The sequence below is a fragment of the Hemicordylus capensis genome, chromosome 5 (assembly GCF_027244095.1).
Source record: "Hemicordylus capensis ecotype Gifberg chromosome 5, rHemCap1.1.pri, whole genome shotgun sequence".
NCBI lineage: Eukaryota > Metazoa > Chordata > Lepidosauria > Squamata > Cordylidae > Hemicordylus > Hemicordylus capensis.
The window spans coordinates 68,080,910-68,108,234 of record NC_069661.1 but is presented as its reverse complement, the minus strand read 5'-3'; the positions used below and the strand labels follow the sequence as shown (position 1 = coordinate 68,108,234).

Genomic DNA, 27,325 nt, shown 5'->3' with positions numbered 1-27,325 from the left:
GAACTTGTAACCTTCTGGTTACAGGGCGGCAGTTTTACCACTGCGCCACCAGGGGCTCATTAGTATAGAAGAAAAGGGCCGTAGACTTAGAAACGTAGACTTAGTATAGAAGAAGAAAAGGGCCATAGAAACGTAGACTTAGTATAGAAGAAAAGGGCCACAACTTTGTTAACTATTACACAAAGCATGGCAGACTGGAACACCAGGTGATTAATCACCCTTAGAGAACAGTGCGGGCCAACAGAAGCAGGTCAGAACTCTGAAATCCTACCCAGTGCCCTACTGGGTGACACACCCTGGCTCGGGAATGGGCAGGTACACTCCACCCAATTCCTTCAAAGCCGACCCCCTCTTCTGTAAGAGAGGATCTGGATACTTATAAGCATTCGTCCACCCCGGACCACACAGCCCAAAGGTTGGAGAAGTCCTGAAGCAGGGTTCATGGCAATCATTCTCCCCGTGCCGCACAGGCTACAAAGGAGCGATTAACCAATCACCCCTTTTACATATCCAAGGGTGCTCACCGATGTTCTAACCCTCAAATTACCACCCCGCCCGCACTGTTCCTGCCATTGTGGCTGACCTAACTCTAACTACGCACCCAGGACACAGAACGGAGTAGGCGAAAAAAACCCCAACAGTGGCCAATGCGTTGGGAGCAAAAAATTCCTACTCGGCCCCTTCAGGCGGCCAGTCGCTAGACCCGCTCTGTACTGGGGGGGAGGGAGGGGAGAGCTCCTTCTCCTGTGGTTGCCTGGTCCCAACTGAAAAGAGAATGAAGAATGAATGAAGAATAAATGAAGAATGGGGCGGGGATCGGCCAATCCTGGCTGAAACCCCGCCCCTTGACCAAAAGGGTCAAACGGAACCCTTCCTGGTCTTCGTGCAGGACAGGCTGGGACAAACTCCCTCCCATCTGCACGAGGCCGGGGGGGGGGGTGTTAAGTAATTAAAAACCCTAAATCAAATTAAAAATTTAAAAATATTTATTTATTTATTTTTAAAAGCCCTGAAAGGCCAGGCCAAACAAATGTGTTTTAAGGACCCTCCTGAAGGCCAAAAGAGAACTTGAATTACGGATTTCCGCAGGGAGCGCATTCCACAGCCCCGGAGCAGCCACAGAGAAGGCCCGCCTCCGAGTCGCCACCAGACGAGCCGGTGGCAACTGGAGACGAACCTCCCCAGATGACCTTAATGTGCGGTGGGAATCGTGCAGAAGAAGGCGCTCTCCAAGGTAACTTGGACCTAAGCTGTTCAGGGCTTTAAAGGTAATCACCAGCACTTTGTATTTTGCCTGGAAACCTATCGGCAGCCAGTGTAATTGTTTCAAAATAGGCATAATATGGTCTCTCCGGGTTACCCCAGAGACCAATCTGGCTGCCGCATTCTGAACTAATTGAAGTTTCCGAACTACGTACAAAGGCAGCCCCACGTAGAGCGCATTGCAATAGTCAAGCGGGAGGTTACCAGCTGGTGCACCACTGTTTTGAGGTCATCCTCCTCAAGGAATGGATGCAGCTGTCAAATCAGCTGAAGCTGATAGAAAGCACTCCTGGCCATGGCCTCCACCTGAGATACCAGGGTGAGGCCTGGGTCCAGGAGTACTCCCAAGCTACGCACCTGCTCCTTCCGGGGGAGTGTAACCCCATCCAGCACAGGGAGATCTAACTCACTCCTCAGATTCTGAGCCCCCACAATGAGCATTTCCGTCTTGCTTGGATTCAGCTTCAATTTGTTCTCCCTCATCCAGCCCATTACTGCCTGTAGGCAGGCATTTAAAGAGTGAGTGCCATTTCCTGAAGATGAAAAGGAGAAGTAGATTTGGGTGTCATCAGCATACTGATAACACCCAGCACCAAATCTCCTGATGACTTCACCCAGTGGTTTCATGTAGATATTGAAAAGCATTGGTGACAGAATGGAGCCCTGAGGGACTCCATATAACAGCTCCTGCTTTGAGGAGCGACTGTCAACAAGCTCCACCATCTGGGATCTACCTGAGAGATAGGAACGGAACCACCGCAAAGCGGTGCCCCCTATTCCCAACTCCTCCAGGCGACCCAGAAGGATACCATGGTCGATGGTATCGAACGCCGCTGAGAGATCCAAGAGGACCAACAAAGTCACATTCCCTCCGTCGATTCCCCAGTAAAGGTCATCCATCAGGCCGACCAAGGCTGACTCAACCCCATAGCCCATTCTAAAGCCAGTTTGAAATGGGTCTAGATAATCAGATTCCTCCAAAACCACCTGGAGCTGGTCAGCCACCACCCTCTCAATTACCTTGCCCAGCCAGGGGAGGTTGGAGATTGGCCTATAACTATCCATCGCTGAGGGATCCAGGGAAGGCTTCTTAAGGAGAGGTCTAACTATTGCCTCCTTCAAACAAGGAGGCACCCTCCCCTCCCCCAGAGATGCATTTATGATATTAACCAGGCCATCTCCAACAATCTCTCCGCTTGATCGAAGCAGCCAGGTCGGGCAAGGATCCAGAGAACAAGTGGTAGGCCGCACCGCTCCAAGCAGTCTGTCCACGTCATCAAGAGTCACAGATTGAAACTGATCCATCCTAACACTGCAAGAGGGATTGCTGGATACCTCCCTCACGGACCCTGCAGAAATAGTGGAGTCCAAGTCGGCCCGAATACAGGAGATTTTATTCGCAAAGAACCCACTAAAGGCGTCACAGCAGAGTGTCTCCGGGAACTGATTTGAGGCAGAAGGAGCAGAAATTATACTCCTCACCACCCGGGATAACTCTGCCGTACGTGAGCCCGCAGACGCAATTCGCGCCGACCAAAAATGTTTTTTTGCCACGCGCACCGCCATTGCATAGGTCTTCAAATGGGTTCTATGCTGCATCCTGTCAGATTCAAGCCGAGTTCTCCTCCACCTGCGTTCCAGTCGCCTACCAAGCCGCTTCATCCCCCGCAACTCCTCCGTATACCAGGGGGCCATCTTAGAAGCAGGCCTGGAGGGACGCTTAGGAGCAATAATATCTACTGCCCTGGTGAGTTCTCTATTCCATGTTCCCACCATGGCATCGATAGAATCACCGGCCGCACCAACATCAAACCCCTCCAAGGCCTTTTGGAAACCCACTGGGTCCAGCAGCCTTTTTGGACGGACCATCCTAATAGGTCCATCACCCCTGCAGGGGTGGATTGTGTCCGCGATACCAACCTTAACCAGGTAGTGATCCGTCCATGACAATGGGGTAACCAACGGATTCCCCACCCACGGAACACCTCCCTGATCCGAACAGAAGACCAAATCCAGTGTGTGGCCGGCAACATGAGTTGGTTCAAAAATTAATTGGGATAGGCCCATAGTGGTCATGGCCGCTATGAACTCCAGAGCAGCACCAGACAAGCCAGCCCCAAAGTGGATATTGAAGTCCCCCAGCACCAAAAGCCTGGGAGACTCCATCACCAACTCCGCGACCAGCTCCGTCAGCTCAGTTAGGGAGTCAGTTGGGCAGCAGGGTGAACGGTACACCAACAGAATCCCCAATCTATCCCTAGTTCCCAGCCTCAAAAATACACACTCAATATAGGTCAACTGTCTCACAGGGGCCCTGGTAAGGGAGATAGTATTTTTATGGACCACAGCCACTCCACTTCCCCGCCCACTTCCCCTAACCTGCTCCACAACAGAGTAACCTGGAGGAAGAAGCTGAGCCCACACTGGGCCACTCGCTTCCCCCAACCAGGTCTCAGTTATACATGCCAGGTCAGCTCCCTCATCCATGATTAAATCATGAACAATTTCGGTCTTATTTTGAACCGACCTGGCATTACAAAGGAGCAAGGTCAGGCTCTGTGAGTAATTGGTGCTGTTCCCCAAGGCCTGAGAGTTGTCAGAACAGTTGGAAGTAGAGATAGTCACTAAATTACCAATTTCTCTTCCCCTGTTACGGCCAGCTGTTCTGCCAGCACCAATTCTTCTATTTCCCACCACTACAGCAATAGCTGCCCCCAGGCTGCCAGGCGCACCCCCCGCATCCGCCCCTTCAGGAGAGCCCAAACACATCCTGTCAACTAGGCCTGGCACAACTCAGGACAATAATAAAAACAGCACTTAAACCCCCCAGGGGAAAAAATAAAATAAAAATAAAAAATCCACCCACAAACAACCCCCAGCCCTCAGTCCCACCCCCAAGGGCCGGCCCCCTTTGGCGGCCGCCTACAGGCAGGCCGCCGGCCACGCCGCCGGCATGTCCTCAGCAGTATTTATAAGACTCTAAAGCTACCCAGCAGCCCCTTCTGCCACAAAGGGCTGCCGGCTGACACAGGTGTTAGTTGTCAGGCTTTCTGAAGACAGCGGCTGGTAGGCAGCTCCTCATCAGGGTAAGATAGATAGAAACACAAACCAAGAGAGGCCAGATGTAAAGTCCGAGTGGTGAAGGGGGAGGGAGAGAGGAAGAGAGGGAGGGGGAAAGAACAGCCAAACCCTCAAGCCTTCTTCACCTTCTCTTATTGAAGACATTTCTTTTCCACCAGGCACTTGCCTTTAATTTAGGCCTTTAATTATTATTTTTAAACAAATCTTGGGTGCTGTTCTTGTTTGTACACCACCCTGAGTCTGTGGATTGGGCGGTGTATTAAATACCTTAATTAATAAATACATAAATAACTAAGTCCCATTGAAATGAACTGGACTTAAGTTAGTCACAACTAATTTGTTGCATTGATTTAAAAAGTACTTACTCGTTTTTGATCTGAGACAGCACCCTGAGACCTTGCAAGTTGTAATTCCAAATGCTGCTTGTTAGAATGGTCTTCACATGAAAGTAATTCTACAAAATGCTTTACTGTGGGGGGTTTCTCACACCAAAAAATGTTACACTTAGCAGCAGCACATCAACTTCTAGTTGACTCTGAGAATCCATTTAAATCCATGACTGACTCTCATTCAAGAGCTGAACTGAGGGAATGAATTCGGAAGGCTGTGGGCATGTCCCCAAAGAGTAACATATGTCAGAGAAAGGGTAGTTTATCCATTACTGAATTTACATATACTTAACAAATGACATTTTCTAATCCCTAGATCATAAATCTTTCTTGCTAAATAGTACAATTTTATTTGTCACAACATTCTGCCTAGAAATACTTATATCCAAGAAATGTTAGTCTTACCATGGTTGTCTCTTGTATTGATCCAAAGCTGTTAATGAAAATGTTGACTGATACATTAACTGGAATTCCTAAATATATACATAAGAGAAAATGTCTTGAGTTGCCAAGAATTCCACTTTCCCCTTCTCCTCAAATTCTTTATATATAAAAATATAACAATAGTATACGTTATCCTGTTTCTGGACTGTTGTACTAGGTGGATAGAATGAACAATTAGAAGCAAAGTTTTGAAGCTAGATTATAAATTATGAATAGACATTCATATGTCCAGGTAGACATATGAAAAGAAAACAAGCACATTTTATATATAAAATTGGTGGGGAGGATCTTTCTTTGCTGCTCTTTTCACTATGCTCTTGCATATTATCTAGCATGTCTTCCTCATAAGCATGCATGGTATATTTATGTATTCAGTGTAAATTTAAGTAAACAATCTGGGGAGCTTACAAAATTTGGACAGCCAAGTACTGGGGGTAGGGGGAGTATCCCACCATGCTGGAGACTCATGGTTGATTCTCCCAACATGTTTTGTGCATTCTTCAAAGCAGTTGAGGAGGATTCTACCTGTGACTGGAGCAATGGTGATGTTTAACCCTTCCCAATGCCAATTTCCTGATCTAAATCACACATACCACTGAAATGGCTATTTGCCCTTCTGGGAGCAAACATTACAATAACAATTAGGGACACACACACACACACACACACACCTTCCCTCCCTCCAATACTGAAAGCAATTCTGGATATTTTAATGGCTTGGTATTGTGAAAAATACTGTGGAGGAGTATCCAGGAATATAGTTGGCAACCCTAGCCACAATACAGGAACCAGTATCACAACCTTTCCCATCAACAGAGGTAATAGTAGCTTTTACAGAGGAAAAAGATTGGAGCAATGACCTGGCAAAAGGGTTAAACTCCACTCCATCCAATGCTATTACTTTCAGCAAAAGTGTAACCTTTCCCTCAGGAGCTTTGAAGTTTTTTGGGTTTTTTTGAAAAATGTTGGGAGATCTAATCATGGATTTCCTGCATCATGTCTTTTTTGACTTCATCATTAGACTACATGAAGAATGTACCAGGATTACAGATTAGATGTACAAAGTTTTTAAACAATGTAGAGTACAAATAGCTACCCACCCCGCTTGATAGTGAAAACAGAAACTGGAGGAGAAAACCTTGTTAGGCCACATCAGGATTTGGAATCAGGCCCTTTACAGGCCCTTAAATGTTACCTTCCTTTCTTTCAGCAATTCCCATGGCTGGAATAAATATTTACATGCTCCCCAACCATATACACAGAGCCACTCATGTGAGTGGAATGAGCGTCAATTCCATGAGAAAGACCAAAGCAATCAGACCCTGTCCAGATGGCTGGGTCATTTAAATGTTATTCCAGTGACATGGAAGCTGTTTGTGGACAAGGGCAGCTCTGGGGTGGAGGTCAAGGGAGCAAGGATCTCCTGAGACAAGTAGTTTGCCCTCACCTGCCCACATTTCTGTTTCAGAAATTTAATATATGAGACACAGCTCACCTACCCATACATGCACTTTGCCCCTTCTGTGCCTCCCCAAATATTTTTTCTGGCAGTGCCACTGCTTGTGGGAAAGTGGCTATCACAGAGCTAGATAATAGGGATGTGCAAAAAATTTCGGGAACAGAATGATCTGTGCCCGAAACGAACAATTTCAGGTGATTCGGGGCCGAACCGAATCACCCCCGATGTCACCCGAATTTTTTCGGGCATGAGCCGAATCACCCGAATTTCGGGCACAAAAAATTCGGGTGATTCGGTTCATGGTTGAATTTTGGCGATTTTTTTAAAGTTTTAGTGACTTTGGGGCAGTTCGGGGGCATAGCATGGGATTTGGGCAAAAGGAGTGGGGTGGGGTGGTAGTGCCTAATGGGTGCAGGCTACCACCCCAATTTCAGGGGGATTGGGCAAAGGGCTGATATTTGGTAAATTTCTGAAATTTTCATGTCTTTGGGGCAGATTGGGGCATATTGGGGCAGAAAGTGGGGCCTGGGGCAGAATAGTGGGGTGGGGTGGTAGTGCCTAATGGGTGCAGGCTACCACCCCAATTTCAGGGGGTTTGGACAAAGGGGTGATTTTTTGAGAATTTTTGAAGTTTTGGTGACTTTGGGGCAGTTTGGGGGCAGAAAGTGGATCTGCCCCAAAATAGTGGGGTGGGGTGGTAGTGCCTAATGGGTGGAGGCTACCACACCAATTTCAGGGGGATTGGGCAGAGGGCTGATTTTTTGAGAATTTTTGAAGTTTGGGTGTCTTTGGGGCAGATTGGGGGCAGAAAGTGGATCTGCCCCAAAGGAGTGGGGTGGGCTGGTAGATAGTGCCTAATGGCTGGAGGCTACCACCCATCCCCAATTTAAGAGTGATTGGGCAGAGGGGGGAATTTTGGTGAATTTATTTTTATGAGGTTTGTCTTCATAAGGTGAAGTGTGCTAAATTGATTACTTCCTCATATTATTCATAGTAAAGGAAAGTGTGAAAAAGTGAAAGTGGGGTCATGAGAGTTGTTTAATTGAAAAAAATCTCATTTGCTATGATAGAATGAGAATTCACACCTCAGAAGTTTTTTCTGAATCGATTCGGATTCGGATTAAATCCGAACCCGAACCGAATCAAGGGTGATTCGGGTGACCCAGATTCGGGCACAAAACAGAACGGGGGTGATTCGGCTCGGGTCCGAGCCGAATCACCCGAAAACCCGAATTGCACACCCCTACTAGATAACGCTTAGGACTCCCATTTCTGCCTCATTCTGCAGGAGAAAGGCTGCACCTGGGCATAGGAGGGTCAATCCTGCTCAGGACCCATCAGGATAGAAGTTCAGCCTCACTCTGCTTCCAGTTTTCCTCACAGAGGAAGATGCTAATAGTCTTGCCTGAGAGAATATGGAGACAGAGTTAAGCAGAAACCCTGCAACAAATCCAGATACCAACTCTGTCCCCAAATCATCTCAGGTATCACTTTTACAGGACTTCATGTCTGACAGACTGGATTAATGCTGCCCTGGTGCTACAGGGAAAGGGCAATTTTAGCTGATTTCCCTTTCTTTTGAAGCTCACTGTGCAACTTGAAAATATATCCCCGAGATGCATGTGAAGGGAAGAGAAGATCAGCAAAAGATCACCCCTCCCCTATAGCGCCAGTGCATTGTTAGTTTGGATGTCAGCCAGTAACATCAGTCATATAATCAGGAGCTCATTCACATCCTCCTACATGATATATGCTATACTTTCTATGTGAAAGTAAGCTCACTCTCTGTGTGAGAGACTGACACAAATCTGACATTAAAAATGGAAACATTCAGAAACAAGTGGGAGAAAACTGAATCTCCATTCACTGCTGAACTGAAAGTTATTATTCTTCAACAAGCAACTTTAAAGGGGGGCGGGGGCACTGGCATGTCCACGGAGGACATCATGATGAGTGTGCTTTTGGTGCATCTCCTTCCTAATCACATGGACCAGTAACTATCTGTAGCCTGCAATTTGGGGGTGGCCTGTATCCCGGTTCACTTTTTAAATGAACATATGTTTAGGCATTCACACAAACATGTATATGTGTACAGACACCTGAACACATGCACCACATAATATCTGAATAGGGCTTAAAGCTCTTGCATTTCATGGCTACTTGACCCACTGTTACCATATATGTTACATTGCATGCATCTAATAAAGTAGACTGTAGTTCACAAAAGCTTATGCTACCATAAATGTATTAATCTTTAGATGCCACAAGATTGTTTTTATATACGTTTCAATAACTAGGGCCAACATACAAACTAACTTTGCACCAATGCACAGAGTTTACCATTGTGCAAGGGCTGAGGAGCAATTTTCGGCCATCTCTCATTTGCTGTACCACCTGTGCCTCTCAGTATTGTGTCCCTGAGGATTGGGAGCCCTCAAAGATAGTTTAGGGAGGCATAAACAAGGGCAGATTAAACAAAATTGCCCCTTTCCTCTCACACAGCAGAAAACTCTAGTGCATCACTGCAGGATTAGTAGGGATGTCAGCCTAGGCTGATTATGTTATACATGAACAAACCTTTGAAATTGGGTCTTATCCTGGGATCGTAAGTAACCAGAAGTCTATTCAAGATGTTGCTGGTAGAATTAGCAGGTACTCTTGCAAGGTCTTCAGCAGATTGTTGACTATGAAAAATAAATTCACTGGTTATTTCTGATAGAGGTAAGCAAACTCAATAGGATATATTTTATTTAAGCTCTTAAAATAAAACAAATTGTATTGACAGCTTTCTCAATCTATTTAAACCACATCTTATTTACACCACAACTTTTATGAAAACCTGAATCTGACATGAAAGGCTGAAGCTAAAAATGGTGGGTTTTTTAATTCTTTCCCTCCCATTTTTTCCTATTAACAGGTCTGGTATATAGATGGCCTATCTTCCTATAGGGCAGTCCCATAAATCAGTTTTTAAGCGAGCTTGACTTGGCCTCAGGTAGCAGTTGTGACTGTCTTTGAAATAGGCTTTTAAAAACTGTGCCTGTCTCCTTCCTTTTCTATCTTTAAAATTCTCTAAGCACCTCTTATATTCTGTTGCCTCTTCATAATTTTCTTTTCCACGTCCCTTCCTGTTTCATTACTAGCCCAGTGTGAGGGAAGTAGAAGAGCGTATGCTGGGCTTGGAAGATGAGCTGGCAGAGGACAGTCTCAGGGTGACCATTTGCTCAGGGTGGCTCTGCCACCACTCAACAGATCTGATTAATGGGGGGTGGGGACAACAGGCAAAGTGGTTGGGGAGCAGCTTGCTGCCCCACTGGTGCTTGCTGTATTCTATCCAGTATATTTTATGTGTTGTTTAGAAGTTTGTTCTAGTGGGGATCCTGTAGAGATTGTGGGGGGTGGAGTCAGAAAGGAAAACGGAAGAAAGAGAAAATTGAGTTGTTCCTGAATAAAAAGGTTTATCTAAGAGTTTGATAACTTTGTGTTTGTGAGGGAAGCAGCTATAAAACAATGTTCCAAAACTGCCACATCATATATTGACTGCTCCAATACGAAAGTCAACACATATACCATCCTACAGACCATCTAGCCAATACGTAACACACTATACTTAAACTAGGAACTCTGGAGCAGCTTTTGTCTCTGGGAGTCATGCATGGAATTATCCTCTTGTAATAGTTATGAGATATAGGGGGTGGGCTTCATTGTTTCTATCCCTAGAATTGTTATTGGAGTCTGCAAACATAGCTGCAAAAGGTTGCTGCAAAACTAGCACAGAAACATAACCTTAGAAAAAGGATTTGAATGGCACTGCAGTTAGGTTCAGGACTTTACATTATGTGTCATAATGATTTATTCATATTCCACAGACTTCAATGAAGAAAGTGAGCCATTTCAAATAGGAAGAGACAGAAATCTAATAGTAAGAGAGAATGACAATTTCATGTTCATCCAAGATTGGATCATACCAAACATACTAGTCAAATCCTTCATATATGATTGTTTTAAAATTTGTCAATTTAGCCTATCAAATACTAACAACAATAATAATAAACAACTTTATTTGTTAGAAGCCCCATAACAAATTGTTCTCTGGGTGGCTCACAACACATTAAAACATCCAATAAGAAACATAAAATGCATCAAATCACAGCACACCAAAATAAAAAAAAAATCAGTACAATTTAATAATTGTGTTTTAAAGGCAATTTTAAAAATCAAAACTAAAAAGCCTGAGTGAACAGAAAGGTCTTTACCTGGCATCTAAAGGAAGAAAGTGTTGATTGATGCCAAGCAAACCTCACTGGGGAGCCTGTTCTGTAAATGGGATGCAACTTATATACCATGAATAACAGTTAATTACTTCATCACTGGAAAGATTTCTGAAAGATTTGTTGGGCAAGTTAGAATGATCATCCACCAGTGGGGTCACATCAAGAGCATGCCTGCCATGGCATCCCAACACACACTTGGGACATCTCTTAATCACATGAGGGGCATTCATTTGATTCACCCCACTACACATGCTAAACAGGGTTTTGGAGTGTATGTAAAGGGGCAATTCAGACGAACACCTCCCACACATGATTAAGGGATGCCTCAACAGTATGTTGAGATGTTCTCAAGTGACACCACAGGAGGCACACTCTCAGCATAACCCAGTCCTGACTGTGTGTGCTGAAGGATCTTGTGTGAACCAGCCCACAGAGCACCCTGAATACGGGCTTAGAACATAAGAACAGCCCTGCTGGATCAGGCCCAAGGCCCATCTAGTCCAGTACCGTGTTTCACAGTGGCCCACCAGATGCCTCCAAGAAGCCCACTCCAAGAAGGCAGGGGGTGAGGGGTTGCCCTCTGCTGCTTTTGCTCCCCTGCAATTGGTATTCTGAGGCATCTAGCCTCTTGGGCTTGAGGTAGCCTATAGCCCTCAGACTAGTAGCCATTGATAGATTTGTCATCCATGAATTTATCTAAGCCCTTTTAAAGTTATCCAGGCTGGAGGCTGTCACCACATCTTTTGGCAGAGGATTCCACAGGTTAATGATATGTTGTGTGAAAAAGTACTGCCTTTTGTCAGTCCTAAATTTCTTGGAAATCAGTTTCATGGGATGACCCCTGGTTCTAGTATTATGTGAAAGGGAGAAAAAGTATGTCTCTCCACACCATGCATAATTTTATAGACTTCTAACATGTTGCCCTTTAGTTGTTTTTTTAAACGAAAAAGCCCCAGGTGTTGTAGCCTTACCTCATAAGAAAGGTGCTCTAGGCCCCTGATAATCTTGTTTGCCCTCTTCTGCACCTTCTCCAGTTTAATAAAGTCTTTTTTTTTTTAGGTATGGTGACCAGAACTGTACACAGTACTCCAAATTTGGCTGCACCACAGATTCATATAAGGGCATTATTATATTAGTAGTTTTGTTTTCTATCCCCTTCCTAATCATTCCTAGCAGGGAATTGGCCTTTTTCACAGCTGCTGCACATTTTGTTAACACTTTCAATGAGCTGTCCACCTCAACCCCAAGATCTCTCTCCTGGTCAGTCACCAACAGCTCAGACCCAATGTATATTTGAAGCTGGAGTTTTTTGACTCAATATGCATCACTTTACACTTGCTAAAACTGAACCACATCTGCCATTTTGTTTCCCACTCCCTCAGTTTGGAGAGATCCTTTTGGAGGTCCTCGCAATCTTTTGGACTTCAAAAAAAAGTTCAGTGTCATTTGCAAATCTGACCACCTCACTGCCTACCCAACTTCTAGATCATTTATGAACAAGTTAAAGGGCACCAGTGCCAGTGCAGATCCTTCTTACTTCACTTTTTACTTCCCTCCATTTAGAGAACTGCCCATTTATTCCTACCCTCTATTTCCTGTCCTTCAACCAGTTACCAATCCACACATGATCCTGTCCCCTTATCCCATAACTGCTTTCTCAAGTATCTTTGATGAGGAACTCTGTCGAAAGCTTTTTGAAATTCCAAGTATACTATGTCAGCTGGATCACCTTTATCCACATACCTGTTAACACTCTCAATGAACTCCAAAAGGTCGGTGAGGCAAGATTTACCTTTGCAGAAGGCATACTGTTTCTCCTTCAGCGGGGCCTGTTCTTCTATAGGCTTAATAATTTTATATTTGAGAATGCTTTCCATCAATTTGCTCGAAACAGACGTTAAGCTAACCAGCCTCTAATTTCCCAGCTCCCCTCTGCCTCTCTTTTTGAAAATCGGTATTACATTGGCTACTTTCCACTCCTTGTACAGATCCTGATTGTAGGTATAAGCTATATATTTTTGCAAAGAGGTCCTCATTTTCACATTTGGTTCTTAAAGGGCTTTCAGGTGGATGTCATCTGGCCCTAGTGATTTGTTTTTAATTTTTCCAGACAGTTTAGAATGGCATCACCTCTGACTCAGTTCAAACTGGGTCTACAGATGTTGTTAGACTACAATGCGCATCATCCACAATGGCCTCTGATCATTGTGTCTGGGAATTATGGTAGTCCAACAACATCTGGAGACCCACGTTTGAGAACCCCTGCCTGATATGATCTACAAGTCCCTAAAGACCAGCTATGGAAATTAAGCTGGTTTAAATTTGTAGTGTGAAAGGCCACAAGAATGCTGAGGTACAGGAATTCACATTACAGGCATAAGTTTCACTAAATGAACTATTCCTTACCTAATTCTTCTACTATTCTTTTAAGAGTCTGTCTACTGTATGGAAATTATTGTTATAATTGTACAGATTTAAACACTCATTAATTTTAGTTTTAAAAAACCCAAACTTTAAGTCATATATCAGTAATAACATAATTTTCACATTTGTAGGTAATGAAGAAGAACTATCTTGCAAAACAATTTTAAATTCTGTTTTGTGAGGCAAAAAAAAAAAAAAAAAGATAAGTGCTACTGCACTAGTAGGAATACTTCCAAATTTTCATCATCATTTATCCCTTGATTTGAGTTCCAAATAACTTGATCTTATTTCTGAAGTGGATTCTGCCCTGGGGTTAGGTTTCCCTAGCAACTATGAAGCCTTTTCTTGGACCCTGCCCATGCCAAGCTTCATCACTAATAACTATGATGAAGTATGACTGCAGGAAGCTGCTTTAAGCTAAGCCAGATCATTGGTCCAAATAGCTCAGTATTTTCTGAACTAACTAGCAGTGGCACTCCAGGATTCATTGATTCATTTTTAATTTTATTTAAATATTTATATTCCGCTTTACAGTTGAATGCAGGATGACAAAAAAATCAAAATACAATAAAAATCACAGGTGCTGATATTGTGGTTACCAAAGTGTGGGTGTTCCTAACATTGGCACCCGTGCAGCGCTAACCCTCAAATTGGTCAAGTGACAAAAGCATGTTGTGTTGGTCAAGTGACATGTTTCCTGTCTAACAGAGTGCTTCTGGAGCACGAGCAAGCTCTGGAAAGTACTTGCACTCTTGCACATGAGCACAAGACACCCCCCCACACACACACACACGGACACAATCACATCAGAAGCATGGCATACCAGCACAGGAGCTAGTACTTCACAGCCACTGATGTTAGAAACTTCCAGAGTTCATTGATCAGGATATAAGCCACAAACATAGCCGCAGACAACAGCAATAAAAATGTCATAAAAACAGAGGTGAAACTATTTAATGGCTGAAGTGAAGCAGCTCAAAAAACATTGGGAAACACCTGCCAAAAAGAGAACACACTAATCATTTAGTCTGAAATGATACAGCAGTGAAACTCTCACCAGTATAACCAAAGTTCCATTCTGAATGCTCAACCTTAAAAAGCATATTCTTGCAAATTTCACCAAACATAAACGTAGTTTCTTAAGCATTACAAATCCCATGCTACTCTGCAACCTTGACAGATGAAAAACTCATGTGCATTAACAAAGGCACAGAAATCTGTAATATAAAAGAAAATCCAGAGAAAATATCTTCTCTTAATTTGAGATCTGCAAATCACGCCTGGATTTTCCTTTACAATTCATGCTACTATGGAAAGCTTTTTCCTCTGTACTTCTCCAGTTCAGGATTGACTCCTCATATCCTTAGGGAAGCTGCCATCACACATTAAGAGGCCCTTTTTTCATGGCAGTAGCAAGTCCCTGGCATAAATCCAAGAGGATAACTTATTTTTGCTCAATAAATGCAATCTGATAAAGCAAGATTATGCTCCCCTCCGACCCATACACAAAGAATAAGAGCAATGGAACATTAGGTTTGACATGATGATGACACACTTTAGCCCCACTCCTGTTCAAACTCCACCCATGTTGTGGGGCACTGCTCAAAAGAACACCACTAGAAAAAGAAATTGCTGTGCTAGTATTTTCCCTGTTCTTCCTCTGGCTTCATCCGTTGATTTATCTACCTGTTCTGTTTTGCACTGAACCAGTTGGGCCACATTCCCAGAATCTAGCAGGGATGCTCAAAAGGAATTACAAGAGAGAGCCAAGCACAGAATAGTTTGTGTTCCAATCATGGCAGCTGCAGATGATGCTGGATTAATCAGCTAATTTTTAATCCATAGCCAAACCATTAATCACCATAACATTTTGATAATTTCAGCCATGATTCAGGTTTCGTAATTATATCATTTTCTGTTCCATAGCCTAGATCTCCAAATCAATGGATATCCTTTACATAATAGTTCTTACTCTTCCAGATGATTCAAATGAACACTTTAGGGCCTTCTTTTTCAATCTATGCAGCAGTAGGTTTTTGCGGGGTGGGCAGGCTTGAGTTTACCTCTGAATCCAGATATTATGAGCTAGTCATATGCATCAACTACTATGAGCACAAATTGTACAGCAAGCTGTGTGGATTTTCTCACACAGTCTTTTCAGCACATCTGATCACATTCACAATGGCCAGCTCCCAAGCCCGCATTGCCTTCTGTACATTCACTCCATTTAGAGGAAAACCAGAAACTTTTGTACAAGTTGACAAGTTAGTCAAAAATAAGTCCATTTTTGCACGATTGCACAATCTTGCTCTGGTTAATTCTATTTACGTTAAACATATCCCATCAGCTTTCCATAAATTTTGAATGCAGTACCATCAATTTCTAGAACAGCTAAAAAATTTCCTCACTCAAATCTAGATACATGTGAAAAAACTAAACAAGTGAGGGATTCTGGGGAAATACATAACAAAACATAATCTTAATTTCAAGGGTGAGGGAACAATGTGAAACACACTGGTATAGTTGCTGTACATTTGAATCATCTTCAGATAATTAAATAAAGAACAGAGGATGCTGTGTATGCTTATGCCACAATACATCTGTTAGTCTCTAAGGTATCACAGAACCATTTGTTGTTATCCTACTGACTTTATTTTATTGCATTTTTCTTTCTTTCACACATTCCAACAAGCACTGAAGCAGGAAGCAATAAACAGGGGTTTGCACAGATCAAATTCTGCAATTTTCTTCAAGGTCGAATTGAATTGCAGAGTCCTTGGTATAAAACAGCCAGCTTGGCCAGCTGCCTCAACGAATCACACTTGAATCACCCAAATTGATTCGGGTGATTTGAGTGTCATGGAAAAATGGGCCTCAAAATGGTGCTTTTTGTCCTCCGCTCCAGACTTAGTGCATTTGCCCACCTCAGAGTCTACCTGTGTAGTAGACTAGTGCTCCGAAGTGGGCTGGCTAACACGCTAAGTTCAGGTTCAGTTCAGGTCAAATTGGGGGCGATTCTCTTCAACCTCGAATTGGGCCAATCTATTTTGAGCACAATTCAGTTCGGGGTCAAATCTGCTAATTACCCCTGATTCGACCCAAATCTATTCAAGGTCAAATTGAATTGTACACCTGTTTTCACACGATTTCTGAAACATGCATCATGTCAGGAGATGTGTGTATCCCCATATTAGTAAAACAAACATCTCTCCATGGGGCAAATGCACAAGCTTCCATTTCAAAAGTTACAAATGAAATGGGGAAATGGGAAATGAGACTGATTAGTGCTTCCTGCTACAGACCTTGTTAGAACATGCCAAAGCTCTCTTGTGAAGGTATGCTTTCTTGTTTCAGGGTATTAAATGTTGAACTACAATCAGAGGTATAATTAAAATAGCATCAGTTCTTACAAGATTGTCTTTACACACTTGCTACTTTGGTTAACATATAAGTCTTTTCATTTCAGATATTGGGCTTATTCTGAAGTACATCTCCCCAGACTCAGCTGCAGAGTATTAAATGCATGTATTAAATGGGCAGACTAAAAGCATACAGCAACACGAAAAACATAGTGATCTATTCCTAGTAAAGAATGGGGACTATAGTATTTGTAGCAGTCTTTGACCAAGAGAACATATCAAAATATTATATGAACAGAATCTGAAGACTTGCTGTGCCAGCAAACGAATGGGACCTGCCAATTGCTGAGCCAATACCGTAAAATAATTCATGCTGCCATTCCAGCAACAGATATAGATGTCAACAGTCAGACCAGATTGGTAAAGAGGGCCTATCTTCAGCATTCACTGTGGTTTCAGACACAGTGGATACTGAAGACAAACTTGTCAGTGGGAAGTACCATTGTGTTATCTCAGCATAACCTAATGTTTATATAAAATTAAAGTAATCTATAAAAATAAATCAATAATTTTAAAAGGAATTTTTAAAAAGGAATCTATATTATTAAAAATGGACTTTGGACTAAAATGTCTCACACAAGAAAGAACCAAGGGTGTAGTTATAATTAAGCGGATGGATTCAAAGCCTCCCAGGTCCACCCCTCCATACTTTCTTCATTATCTCCCTTACTCCCAGGGGCCATCAGAGAGAGGGGCAAACATGGGGCCCCTCTCCCCTAAGTATGCCCCTGGAAAGAGCAATTGAAAAACCAAGGCGAGCAAAGGAGGAAGGTCTGTATTTAGGATACATAATATCAAAGACAATAATTTTAAAATCAGAATCCCAAGAAAGATGAACTATTCAGTATCAGTGTTCTCACTCTTTTGAGAATGTTGGCCAGTACTAGAACACAACTGTTGAAACAAGCTGGCTGAGAATGAAACAGTCAGGAAAAGAGCTGCTCATACTAGTCAATAATTACGTAACTAGATTTAAACAGAAGCATGAGTAATCGTGGCAAGAATTATCCTGTTTAGAAAATGGAAAAACATTTCTTGTAAATATTTCCCTATAACATAATAATTAACTTTTTCTCCATGTGGGTTCTCTGCAGTTCCATCTGTTGGCCTCATATTGCTACTACTTAACACTGGAAAATTGTATCTAGTGGACAAACTTTCCTCAGGGAACAGTGCAGATTCATTTTGCAAGGTACCGAATTTTACCTGCATGGCACAAGGAAGCCTACCAGCCCAAGAACACTTAATTAAGTGTTTATCCTAAGACATATTGTATTGCTGAATTGCTCTCTGTTAAAAGAGTCTGTTCTTAAACAGAGACAACACATTGTGAACCTGAACGCTGCATAAATCTCCTGCAGCAGACTTGCTAAATTATTTTAGAGGCCAATAAGGATGTTTGTGCCAATACAATGTAATTTGCACAGTACTTTGCATGCCATGTTTTTCACCAAGATATAACAGAGTAGTTCGTCCTCTTTATAATTAAACTTGAGGAACATAAGAACAGCCCTACTGGATCAGGCACAAGGTCCATCTAGTCCAGCATCTTGTTTCACAGATGCCTCTGGGGAGCCCACAGGCAAGAAGTATGTGCACGCCCTCTCTCCAGCTGCCGCTCTCCCACAACTAGTATTGAGAGTCATTCTGCCTCTGAGGCTGGAGATGGCCCACAGCCACCAGACTAGTAGCCATTAATAGACTTGTCCTCCATGAATCTGTCTAAGCCCCTTTTAAAGCCATCCAAGCTAGTGGCCATCATCACATCCCATGGCAAAGAATTCCATAGATTAATTATGCGTTGGGTAAAAAAGCATTTCCTCTTGTCGGTCCTAAGTTTCCTAACATTCAGTTTCATAGGGTGACCCCTGGTTCTAATGTTGTGAGAGAAGGAGACAAATTTCACTCTGTCCACCCTCTCCACTCCATGCATACTCTTATACATTTTGATCATGTCTCCCCTTAGTTTCCTCTTTTCCAAGGTAAAGAGCCCCAGATGCTGTAGCCTAGCCACATAAGGAAGGTGTTCCAGGCCTCTGATAATTTTGGTTGCCCTTTTCTGCACCTTTTCCAGTTCTACAATATCCTTCTTAAGATACGGTGACCAAAGCTGTACACAGTATTCCAGATGTGGCCACAACATAGATTTGTATAAGGGCATTATAATATTAGCATTTTTATTTTCAACCCCCTTCCTAATTATTCCTAGCATGGAATTAGCCTTTTTCATAGCTGCCACACACTGAGATGACACTTTCAATGCGCTGTCCACCACAACCCCAAGATTTCTCTCATGGTCAGTCACCGACAGCTCAGATCCCATCAGCATATATGTGAAGTTGGTGTTTTTTGCCCCAGTATGCATCACTTTATACTTGCTTACATTGAACCAAATTTGCCATTTAGTCGCCCACTCCCCCAGTTTGGAGAGATCTTTTTGGAGTTCTTCGCAAGCCACTGTGGATTTCACAAAAAAGTTCAGTGTCATTTGCAAATTGGCAACTTTGCTGGTCACCCCAACTTCTAGATCGTTTATGAACAAATTAAAGAGCACTGGTCCCAGTATGGATCCCTGGGGGACCCTACTTCCCACCTCTCTCCGTTGTGAGAACTGTCCATTTATTCCTACTCTCTGTTTTCTGTCCGTCAAACAGTTACCTATCCACACATGAACTGGTCCCCTTATTCCATGACTGCTAGGTTTACTCAAGAGCCTTTGGTGGGGAACTTTATCAAAAGCTTTTTGGAAGTCCAGATAAACTATGTCAACTGGATCCCCTTTCTCCTCGTGGCTGTTGACACTCTCAAAGATCTCCAAAAGGTTAGTGAGGCAAGACTTTCCCTTGCAGAAGCCATGCTGGTTCTCCTTCAACAAGGCCATTTCTTCTATATGCTTAACTATTTTGGCCTTAATTATGCTTTCCATCAATTTACCCAGCACCAAAGTTAATTTGACCGGCCTGTAATTTCCCGGATCCCCCCCCGGATCCCTTTTTGAAAACTGGTCACAAAATCGGAGTCACATCTCTGAACTATTCTTTCACAAGTAAGAAGATAACTTTCAAGTAATACAACACAGGCCCTACTGGAATATATAATCTGACCAGACCACCCACCACACAACTAGAAGTGAGGGCATGCATATCCTGCCGCTGCCCCTGGCATGCTGCTCCACCCCCCACCCAACCCCAATGCTCATGCAGAGGGTGGAATGTCCAAACCACCCCTTATCACATGGCTTCTACAGGAACCCCACAATTACTAGTGGTTTGGACATTCCCATGTGAGTACATGCAGTGGAATAGCATGCCAGACACACAGGGGCAGATCTGTACACCTTTGCTTCTAAACATGCAGTGGGCAGCCCATATCATACAAACCATCCCATTTTCTCTTTCAGCTTAGCTTGAAGAAAATAGATTATTCACACAATAGGTTATTTGTAAGCTGCCATGGGTGATGCAGGCAACTGGTTTCCAAGTGGGAACCTACAACAGTACTCATGGAACCACTTCGAATGCTGAGAGTTTGAATTTAAGTGGTGAGGAGAACCTTATCACTCTCTGCCACTTCTCCAGATTTCTAATTACACACAGGAGAGTGGCAAAAATTTCCCTATCCCTTGGCAGGACCATACAAACAACCAGCATCTGCAGGGAGCGGCTGTAGCTCAGCAAAAGAGCACATGATTTCATGTAGAAGGTCCCAGATTCAGTGTTCTCTCTCATTTTTTCCATCGGTGTGCAGAATAATTTTTGTTCTGAGCGGCAGTATCAAGACACTATGTGCGCACGTGCATTCAGAATGGGGCCTTCCTGATTCAATCTGAGTGGGATATAAAATTAACTGAGTGGACATAAAAAAACTTGTGAGCGTGTGCACATGCACATACCTTAGAGGGAACACTGCCCAGGTCCAATCCCGGCATCTCTAGGCATGGCTGAAAAGACCCTTATCTGAAATGCTGGCAACCTGTTGTCAGTCAGTACAGATAATACTAACATGGACCAATGTTCTAACTTAATATATGTCAGATTCATATTCATTATTTTCTAAGATGACCAACTGGTAAATCACAGTTTACCATGGTGAGCATATAACCACTTGGTGATTCTTCACACTGCTGACGCACCATATAGATGACTGACTTACCAAGTGCTTATATACACAACATGGCAACTTACCACTTACATTTATCTGTATTCTTTCCAGATCTGGTGCTTTTCAGAACAAGTGGAGATCAGGAACATAGGAACATCTAGCTCAGTATTGTCTACACAGACTGGCAGCGGCTTCTCCAAGGTTACAGGCAAGAATCTCTCTCAGCCCTATCTTGGAGATGCCAGGGAGGGAACTTGGAACATTTTGCTCTTTCCAGAGCGGCTCCATCCCCTGAGGGGAAGATCTTACACTGCTCACACAACAAGTCTCCCATTCCTGTGTTACCAGGTGGACCCTGCTTAGCTAAGGGGACAAGTCATGCTTGCTACCACAAGACCAGCTCTCCTCTCCGAATCATGCAATATGATTGTACACCAGGGACTTACAGTCATCAACTGGACTGGTTAATTCAAAACAATGAGGCTGTTTACATGGGCAGCCCTACCCAGGCTTGGGCAGCCCTACCTGGGTAGGGCTGTTCATATGAAGTGCCAGGATCAAAGCTGATTCCGGTGCTGCCCTCCCAGGTAGCTCAGGATTTTTACCCACCCCATAGATTCCCTGATGTGCAATTTATTTCACATATTGCCTGATTCTGATCTCCACTCATTCTGAAAAGCACCAGATCTGCAAAGAATACAGATAAGCACCTATAAGTGGTTGGTTGCCATGGTGCACTTGGTAAGTCAGTCATCTATACGTTGCTGTCGTATAACATGAATAATATGAAAGACGCAAGTGCGTCCTTCTACCCCGGTACAGGGTCGAGCCATGCGGCCCAGGACCATGAAAGGTTGTCTGAATGACCTCAATATGTAGTATATTAAATTTTTCCTTCACCTCTCTGGCATTACCCTTGGCTTCTAGTACAGTTATCCAGTTTTCAACACTTCCTTGCCTATCTACTCCCTTCCAGGCTACAACGCCTATTTAGATTAGATTCATCCACCATCTGATTTCTCCTTGACACTTCCTTTTCTTCACCCAGTGCCTCTCCATTTCTTCTCCTTTCCACTTCTTCTTCTCCACCAACTCCTTCACCAATCATTTTCTCAGGATTCTGCTGTTCGTTTGTGTGTTTAAAATAAACAAACAGCAGATAAATACCAAATAAATAAATAATTTGTGAATCATCATCTACTACTACTACTACTACTACTACTGATATTTATATACCACTCTTCAACCAAAGTTCACAAAGCAGTTCACAAAGAAAAATAAATAATGCATAAATAAGATGGCTCCCTGTCCCCAAAGGGCTCACAATCTAAAAAGAAACATAAGGCAGATACCAGCTACAGTCACTGGAGAGATGCTGTGCTGAGGTTGGATAGGGCCAGTTGCTTTCCCCGGGCTAAATATAAAAGAATCACCACTTTAAAAGGTATCTCTTTGCTCAGTTAGCCAAAGATATCTAAAATAAATAAAAAGTAAATAAGAATAAAGTGAGCTTAACCTACTAACTACCTACTCTTTCTTCTATTACTTTGCTTCTGGGCCCCCTAGCCCTGTCCCCCCCCCCCAAATATTCTACCTTCTTGTCCATTTCTCACATAGTTTCTAATCTCTGAACCATCCTTGTACCTCATCCCTACCAGCTCCTTTATTCAAGACCTGTGTAAAGCATGTTATCATGCAATCTGACCATTTCTGTTTGTGCTTCTCTCAAAAAAGGTGATGGTCAATTTTCAGTTATTGACGTCTTCATACTTGGTGCTTAGAATTTTCATTAGCATTCCAGGATCACAACAAGACTTAGTATGTACACATATGTGTCTGGAGGGGGTGAGGGGTGAGTGATGGTTACATACTATTAACAGGATGCAAGTTATAAAGACCTTCTAGTAAGTGAGCAATATATGGAAATATAGGAGGCAGATGTATGGTATTTCTAGATTTCCAGTGCCTCATCGAAATAAATGTTATAACTGGCTATAGCAAAGCATTTTTTAAACACACAAATTTATGCTAGTAATGTTTTCACAGCAGGACTAAAAACTGAATATGAAGCATAATTGTTACTGCACTTTTAGTAGACTTTCTAAGGAATGCTAACATTTGAAGGTCCTATGTAAACTGAAAGTTTCAATATTGAACCAGTTATTCAAAAAAGGTAGCTACTTGTTATCAGTGAATGATTCAAATGGACAAACTACTTCAGAGCAATAATGCATCACATATTATATTATCAGACCTTACGGGTTGTATTCATATGCACAAAGACATCCTGACCTGATAGGGTTATTCAAAAGTAAAACCCAAATTGTTATAATTTTGACATATACAAACTATATTTATTTATATATGAATGTAATATTAAAACAGGGAAGAAAAATCAAAATCAAATTTTTTTTCTGCTATCTTAAAATGTGTCTCACAGAGATAATGAGAGCTAAGACCTAAAGCCTCAAGCAAGGTTCATCCCCAGCTCACATACCTATAATAGTCTAATACACATGCAGACCCACATGTATATTTCATCCATACATATCTTCTTCATCCATTGAAATAAAACAAAATTACCTGTACAAGAATTCTGGGAGTACATCAGAACCTACACAAGGCTCTAATTTGGGGCATATGCATTTAGGTTTGGGTATAGAAGGAATATTTTGTTTTTTAAAGTAAAACATAAAATCAAGCTAAAGCACTAGCTGGAATTCAGAACCACAAACCGCTTGTGGAATGAGCAAATTTGCAGTAACACAAGAAGTTAGCTTAATTGTGCTAAAAATGAGGATAGCACGAGGACACTATTGTATGACAACATTAGAGTGCTCTTCTGCAAACAGTCCCATTGAAATAAATGAGTCATGCTGCAGTTGCACAACTGTTGCACCACCACAAGTATGCTTGTAGTAGTGCAACACTAGTCTGGAACACAAGCTACAGAATTAGTGGTACTGCTAGCACAACAGTTTTGCACTAGCATAAAATCCTTCCACACACAGTTCATTGCTCTGGATGTCAGCCACTATTAATAAATATCCTCACCTATCAACTTATGGTGTCCTATCTGATGATATCCCACTAGCATAACTCATGGTGCTGTCTATCCTGTTTATGTGCTAACACATCCAGTTATATGAAAAAGATGCTAACAAGAGTTGGTTAATCCTCAATTAAATGAATACATTTTAGTGGCTAACAACTGTTGAACTGCTTGTACTACACAAACTTTTTTGAACTCTATCCTACTTCATTGGGAATCAGCAAGATCCACTTTGCTTATTACTTGTTTCATAATCAACACTTGCTCCATGATACACGGTTAAAAAAATCATAAGGAACGTACGAAGGGCAGAGATACTGCTTCCCTTTCGCTTTCCCTTTCTTTGAGGATTTCTCTTTGGAATGGGCTTCTTCAACGCATAAGGAGAAAAAAACAAAAACAAGAATTGCCAGTAAAAACTTCATCATGGGTATTCTGAGCCCGGAACGAAAGTTGACCTATAAGAAAAGAACAGGTCTTATATTAATGCCATTAAATATGAGAAACTGAGGACAATTCATACAGAAAATAAACTGCTTTGTAAAAAGCATACAGTAAACATCGACATGTAACATTCCAATGATCAGTTACTGATGTAGACAATTCAAAGGTTTATATAACCTCACTGGCCTCAATCCAGCAGAGTTAGGAATAGTTAGGGGAGGAGAGCTGGTCTTGTGGTAGCAAGCCCTTATTAGCAAGCACTTGTCACCTTTGCTAAGCAGGGTCTACCCTGGTTGCATTTGAATGGGAGACTACATGTGAGCACTGTAAAATATTCCCCTTAGAGGATGGAACTGCTCTGGGAAGACCTCTGGCATCTCCAAGAGAGGGCTGAGAGAGATTCCTGCTTGCACCCTTGGAGAAGCCACCTTGGAGAAGCCACTGCCAATCTGTGTAGACAATACTGAGCTAGATAGACCAATGGTCTGACTCGCTATATGACAGCTTCCTATGTTCCTATGTTCCTAAGTAACAGAAATTGCTCTGTGGTCACCATGTGCAAATGAATTCTATAGATGTTACAGATATGTATACATAACAGTTGGTTATGAATTAATATACAACTGATGTTGATGTGCTGGCAGAATAAATGTCCATCTTCCCGAAGAAGCTCCATATGTAAAATTCCACTTATAAGAGCTTTCCTAACCCAAGGACTACAATCCTATGCTCACTTGCTAGGGTAAGGGAGCAAGTCCCATTCGAATTCAATGGGACTTACTTCTGAGGAGACATACACAAACTGCACTGTAAACCTCACATTCAACCACATATGCTGTCATACATAGCATCATACTAGTTAATAAGATATTTGAAATGTAATAATTACAACTACTATATTATTAGTAAGAAAATAACACATGCATTTAGGGCCTTGTTCTCAATTAGCTCCATTAATGTCAACTGATATTTCAGTAAGGAGTGTACAATTAAGGCATTACCATATCCCCTTGTTTACAATTGATTAGATATCAATACTTTAATTATTATTAACCCTGCATTTATAAAGGAAAATAGAAACTGCATGTTTTGTGCCACTGGGAATTTTTTTAGCCATACTATGTTTAACTGGCATCTTGTTTATTGAACATTTCATAAATAATAAACACCATTATTCCAGCTGGGTTAAGGATGCAGTCCTCTACATACCTAAATGTAACCCACTGAACCCAATAGGACTTGCTTCTGAGGAAACACACTCAGGTTTGTGCTGTTTTATGTTCCACTCCAAAGACTGCTCCCCTGCTCCTAGCTGTGCTGACTGAGAAATCTCTGCATTTCATGATTTCAGCACCATATGCATTTCCCCAGCCTCTGCTCCCTAGAAAAAGTGATTGAATTTTACAGCACCAGCTGCATGTTTATATTTCTCCATTCCTCCCCACTCTCCGTTATTTTAGAGGCTGGACAATTTTTTCCCCCGGAGCAGAAGAATATGAGCAGCAGCAACAACAACAACAGCAGAAGACACTCTTGTCTTCCTTCCAAGAGCAACAGAAGATGCATCTTCTTATGCCCCAAGCAACAGCAGTAGGGGCTCCCAGCCAAATGACAAGATGGTGGGACTCTCTATGCCCATAACCAAGCAATGATCACAAAGGCGTTCTTTCCTGCAGCAGCAGCAACTGCAGCAGCAGCCACAGTGGTGGTGATGGCTCCCCTGTTCACCCAGCAGCACCGCAGCGAGGTCTCCGTCTCACCTCCCACCTACAGTCACTAGGAAAGGAGTTCTGTGACCTCTCGCAGAGGATTAAAATGCCCGCATGGCTATAATAATAAACACCTCAAACATTGTAGGGCATTAACACAGCTGCAACAGTCAAATGAATAATAGTGTCAGGCACACGTGTAGCATTTTCTCATTGGAGGAAACACCAGAGCTTTGAAATCAATGATTTAACCACAAAGAAAGAAGAACCAGGTTTTTCTAACTATCCCCTGTACCAGCTGGGCAACAGGTGCCCCTTTCCTCCCTCCACACCAACCGCCCCCCCCCCAATATAGGGCTCGTTTTCCCATCCCTTGCCATTCACCTACCTAAGCAACAAGGCCTCCGCACATCTTTCTACTGCGCCCTAAGCCACAGGGACCTGCCTTTTCCGACCCACTGTGCGGAAAGAGCAACACAGAGGATGTCTCTTTGCACCCCGATCCTTATATTTATGCCACCGAGGGCACTGAAGACCCCGAAGGCCTTCCTCACCTTTTGCCACTGGAGTTCCCTAACAGCATCCCGTCCCCCCCGCCGCGCGCAATTCCTCCAGCAACTGGGAAGAGAGGAGGGAAGGCTCCCTCTTGGAGGTGAGAGGAACTGTCCCCACTCCGACACGAGGTTCCTGCTTCTCTAATGGACACGAGACTCCACCCTCTCCTTTCCCACCGCTGTCTCATAACCACCACCAGCAGAACATCCGAGGTCCCTAATTCCCTCCCCAGCATCAGAACGGCCGGCCGCGCAGGGCTCTGAAGCACTAGCGACGGCAGCATCCCTTCAGACGCTGCATAGTGCTGGCCGAAGTACTGAAGGAAGGCGCTTCTGGAGGGGAGAGGGACGGGTCAGATGCTCACCTCTGCAGGGGACGCAGCAACAGCAACAACCAAGACTCAACATGCGCGATGGTCGCCTTTAAATAGCAAACCTCCCCATCCTCTCCCCCAGTTATCCACATGCATGCCAGTCTTTGCAAGCGGGCAGGGATAGATACCCGCCAGCGCAGCGACACGGCCCTGCCTTGCCAAAGATCGGGACTTACCATAAGCCAGGGAATCGACGCCCGGGATGCCACAGACACCCACCACCTCCTTTATTACAGCCGGAGATGGCTGAGCAGTCTGCAGCGGGCCATGGCAACGCCGAGCTCGACAAACCGGCTAGAGGGGAAAGCGGGCTCTCGGCAGCAGCGGCGGCGGCGGCT

General features: G+C 43.2%; 1 protein-coding gene across 6 annotated transcripts in view; it reads right to left on the bottom strand.

Moving 5' to 3' along the window:
• Positions 1 to 27,325, bottom strand: part of GLRB (glycine receptor beta) — a 74,706-nt gene that overhangs the window by 31,460 nt on the left and 15,921 nt on the right. For 3 of the 6 annotated variants that reach the window (XM_053253559.1, XM_053253563.1, XM_053253564.1), the window contains exons 1-4: positions 27,164 to 27,303; positions 24,210 to 24,364; positions 9,214 to 9,320; positions 5,139 to 5,206 (exon numbers count right to left, since the gene is read on the bottom strand). In XM_053253559.1, the coding sequence (XP_053109534.1) occupies positions 5,139 to 5,206; positions 9,214 to 9,320; positions 24,210 to 24,364; positions 27,164 to 27,166 (333 nt within the window). In that variant the 5' untranslated portion in view covers positions 27,167 to 27,303. Of the gene's footprint in view, positions 1 to 5,138; positions 5,207 to 9,213; positions 9,321 to 24,209; positions 24,365 to 26,613; positions 26,734 to 26,978; positions 27,116 to 27,163; positions 27,304 to 27,325 lie in introns of those variants that run through there. The other 3 variants (XM_053253561.1, XM_053253562.1, XM_053253560.1) reach the window with 3 other exon arrangements.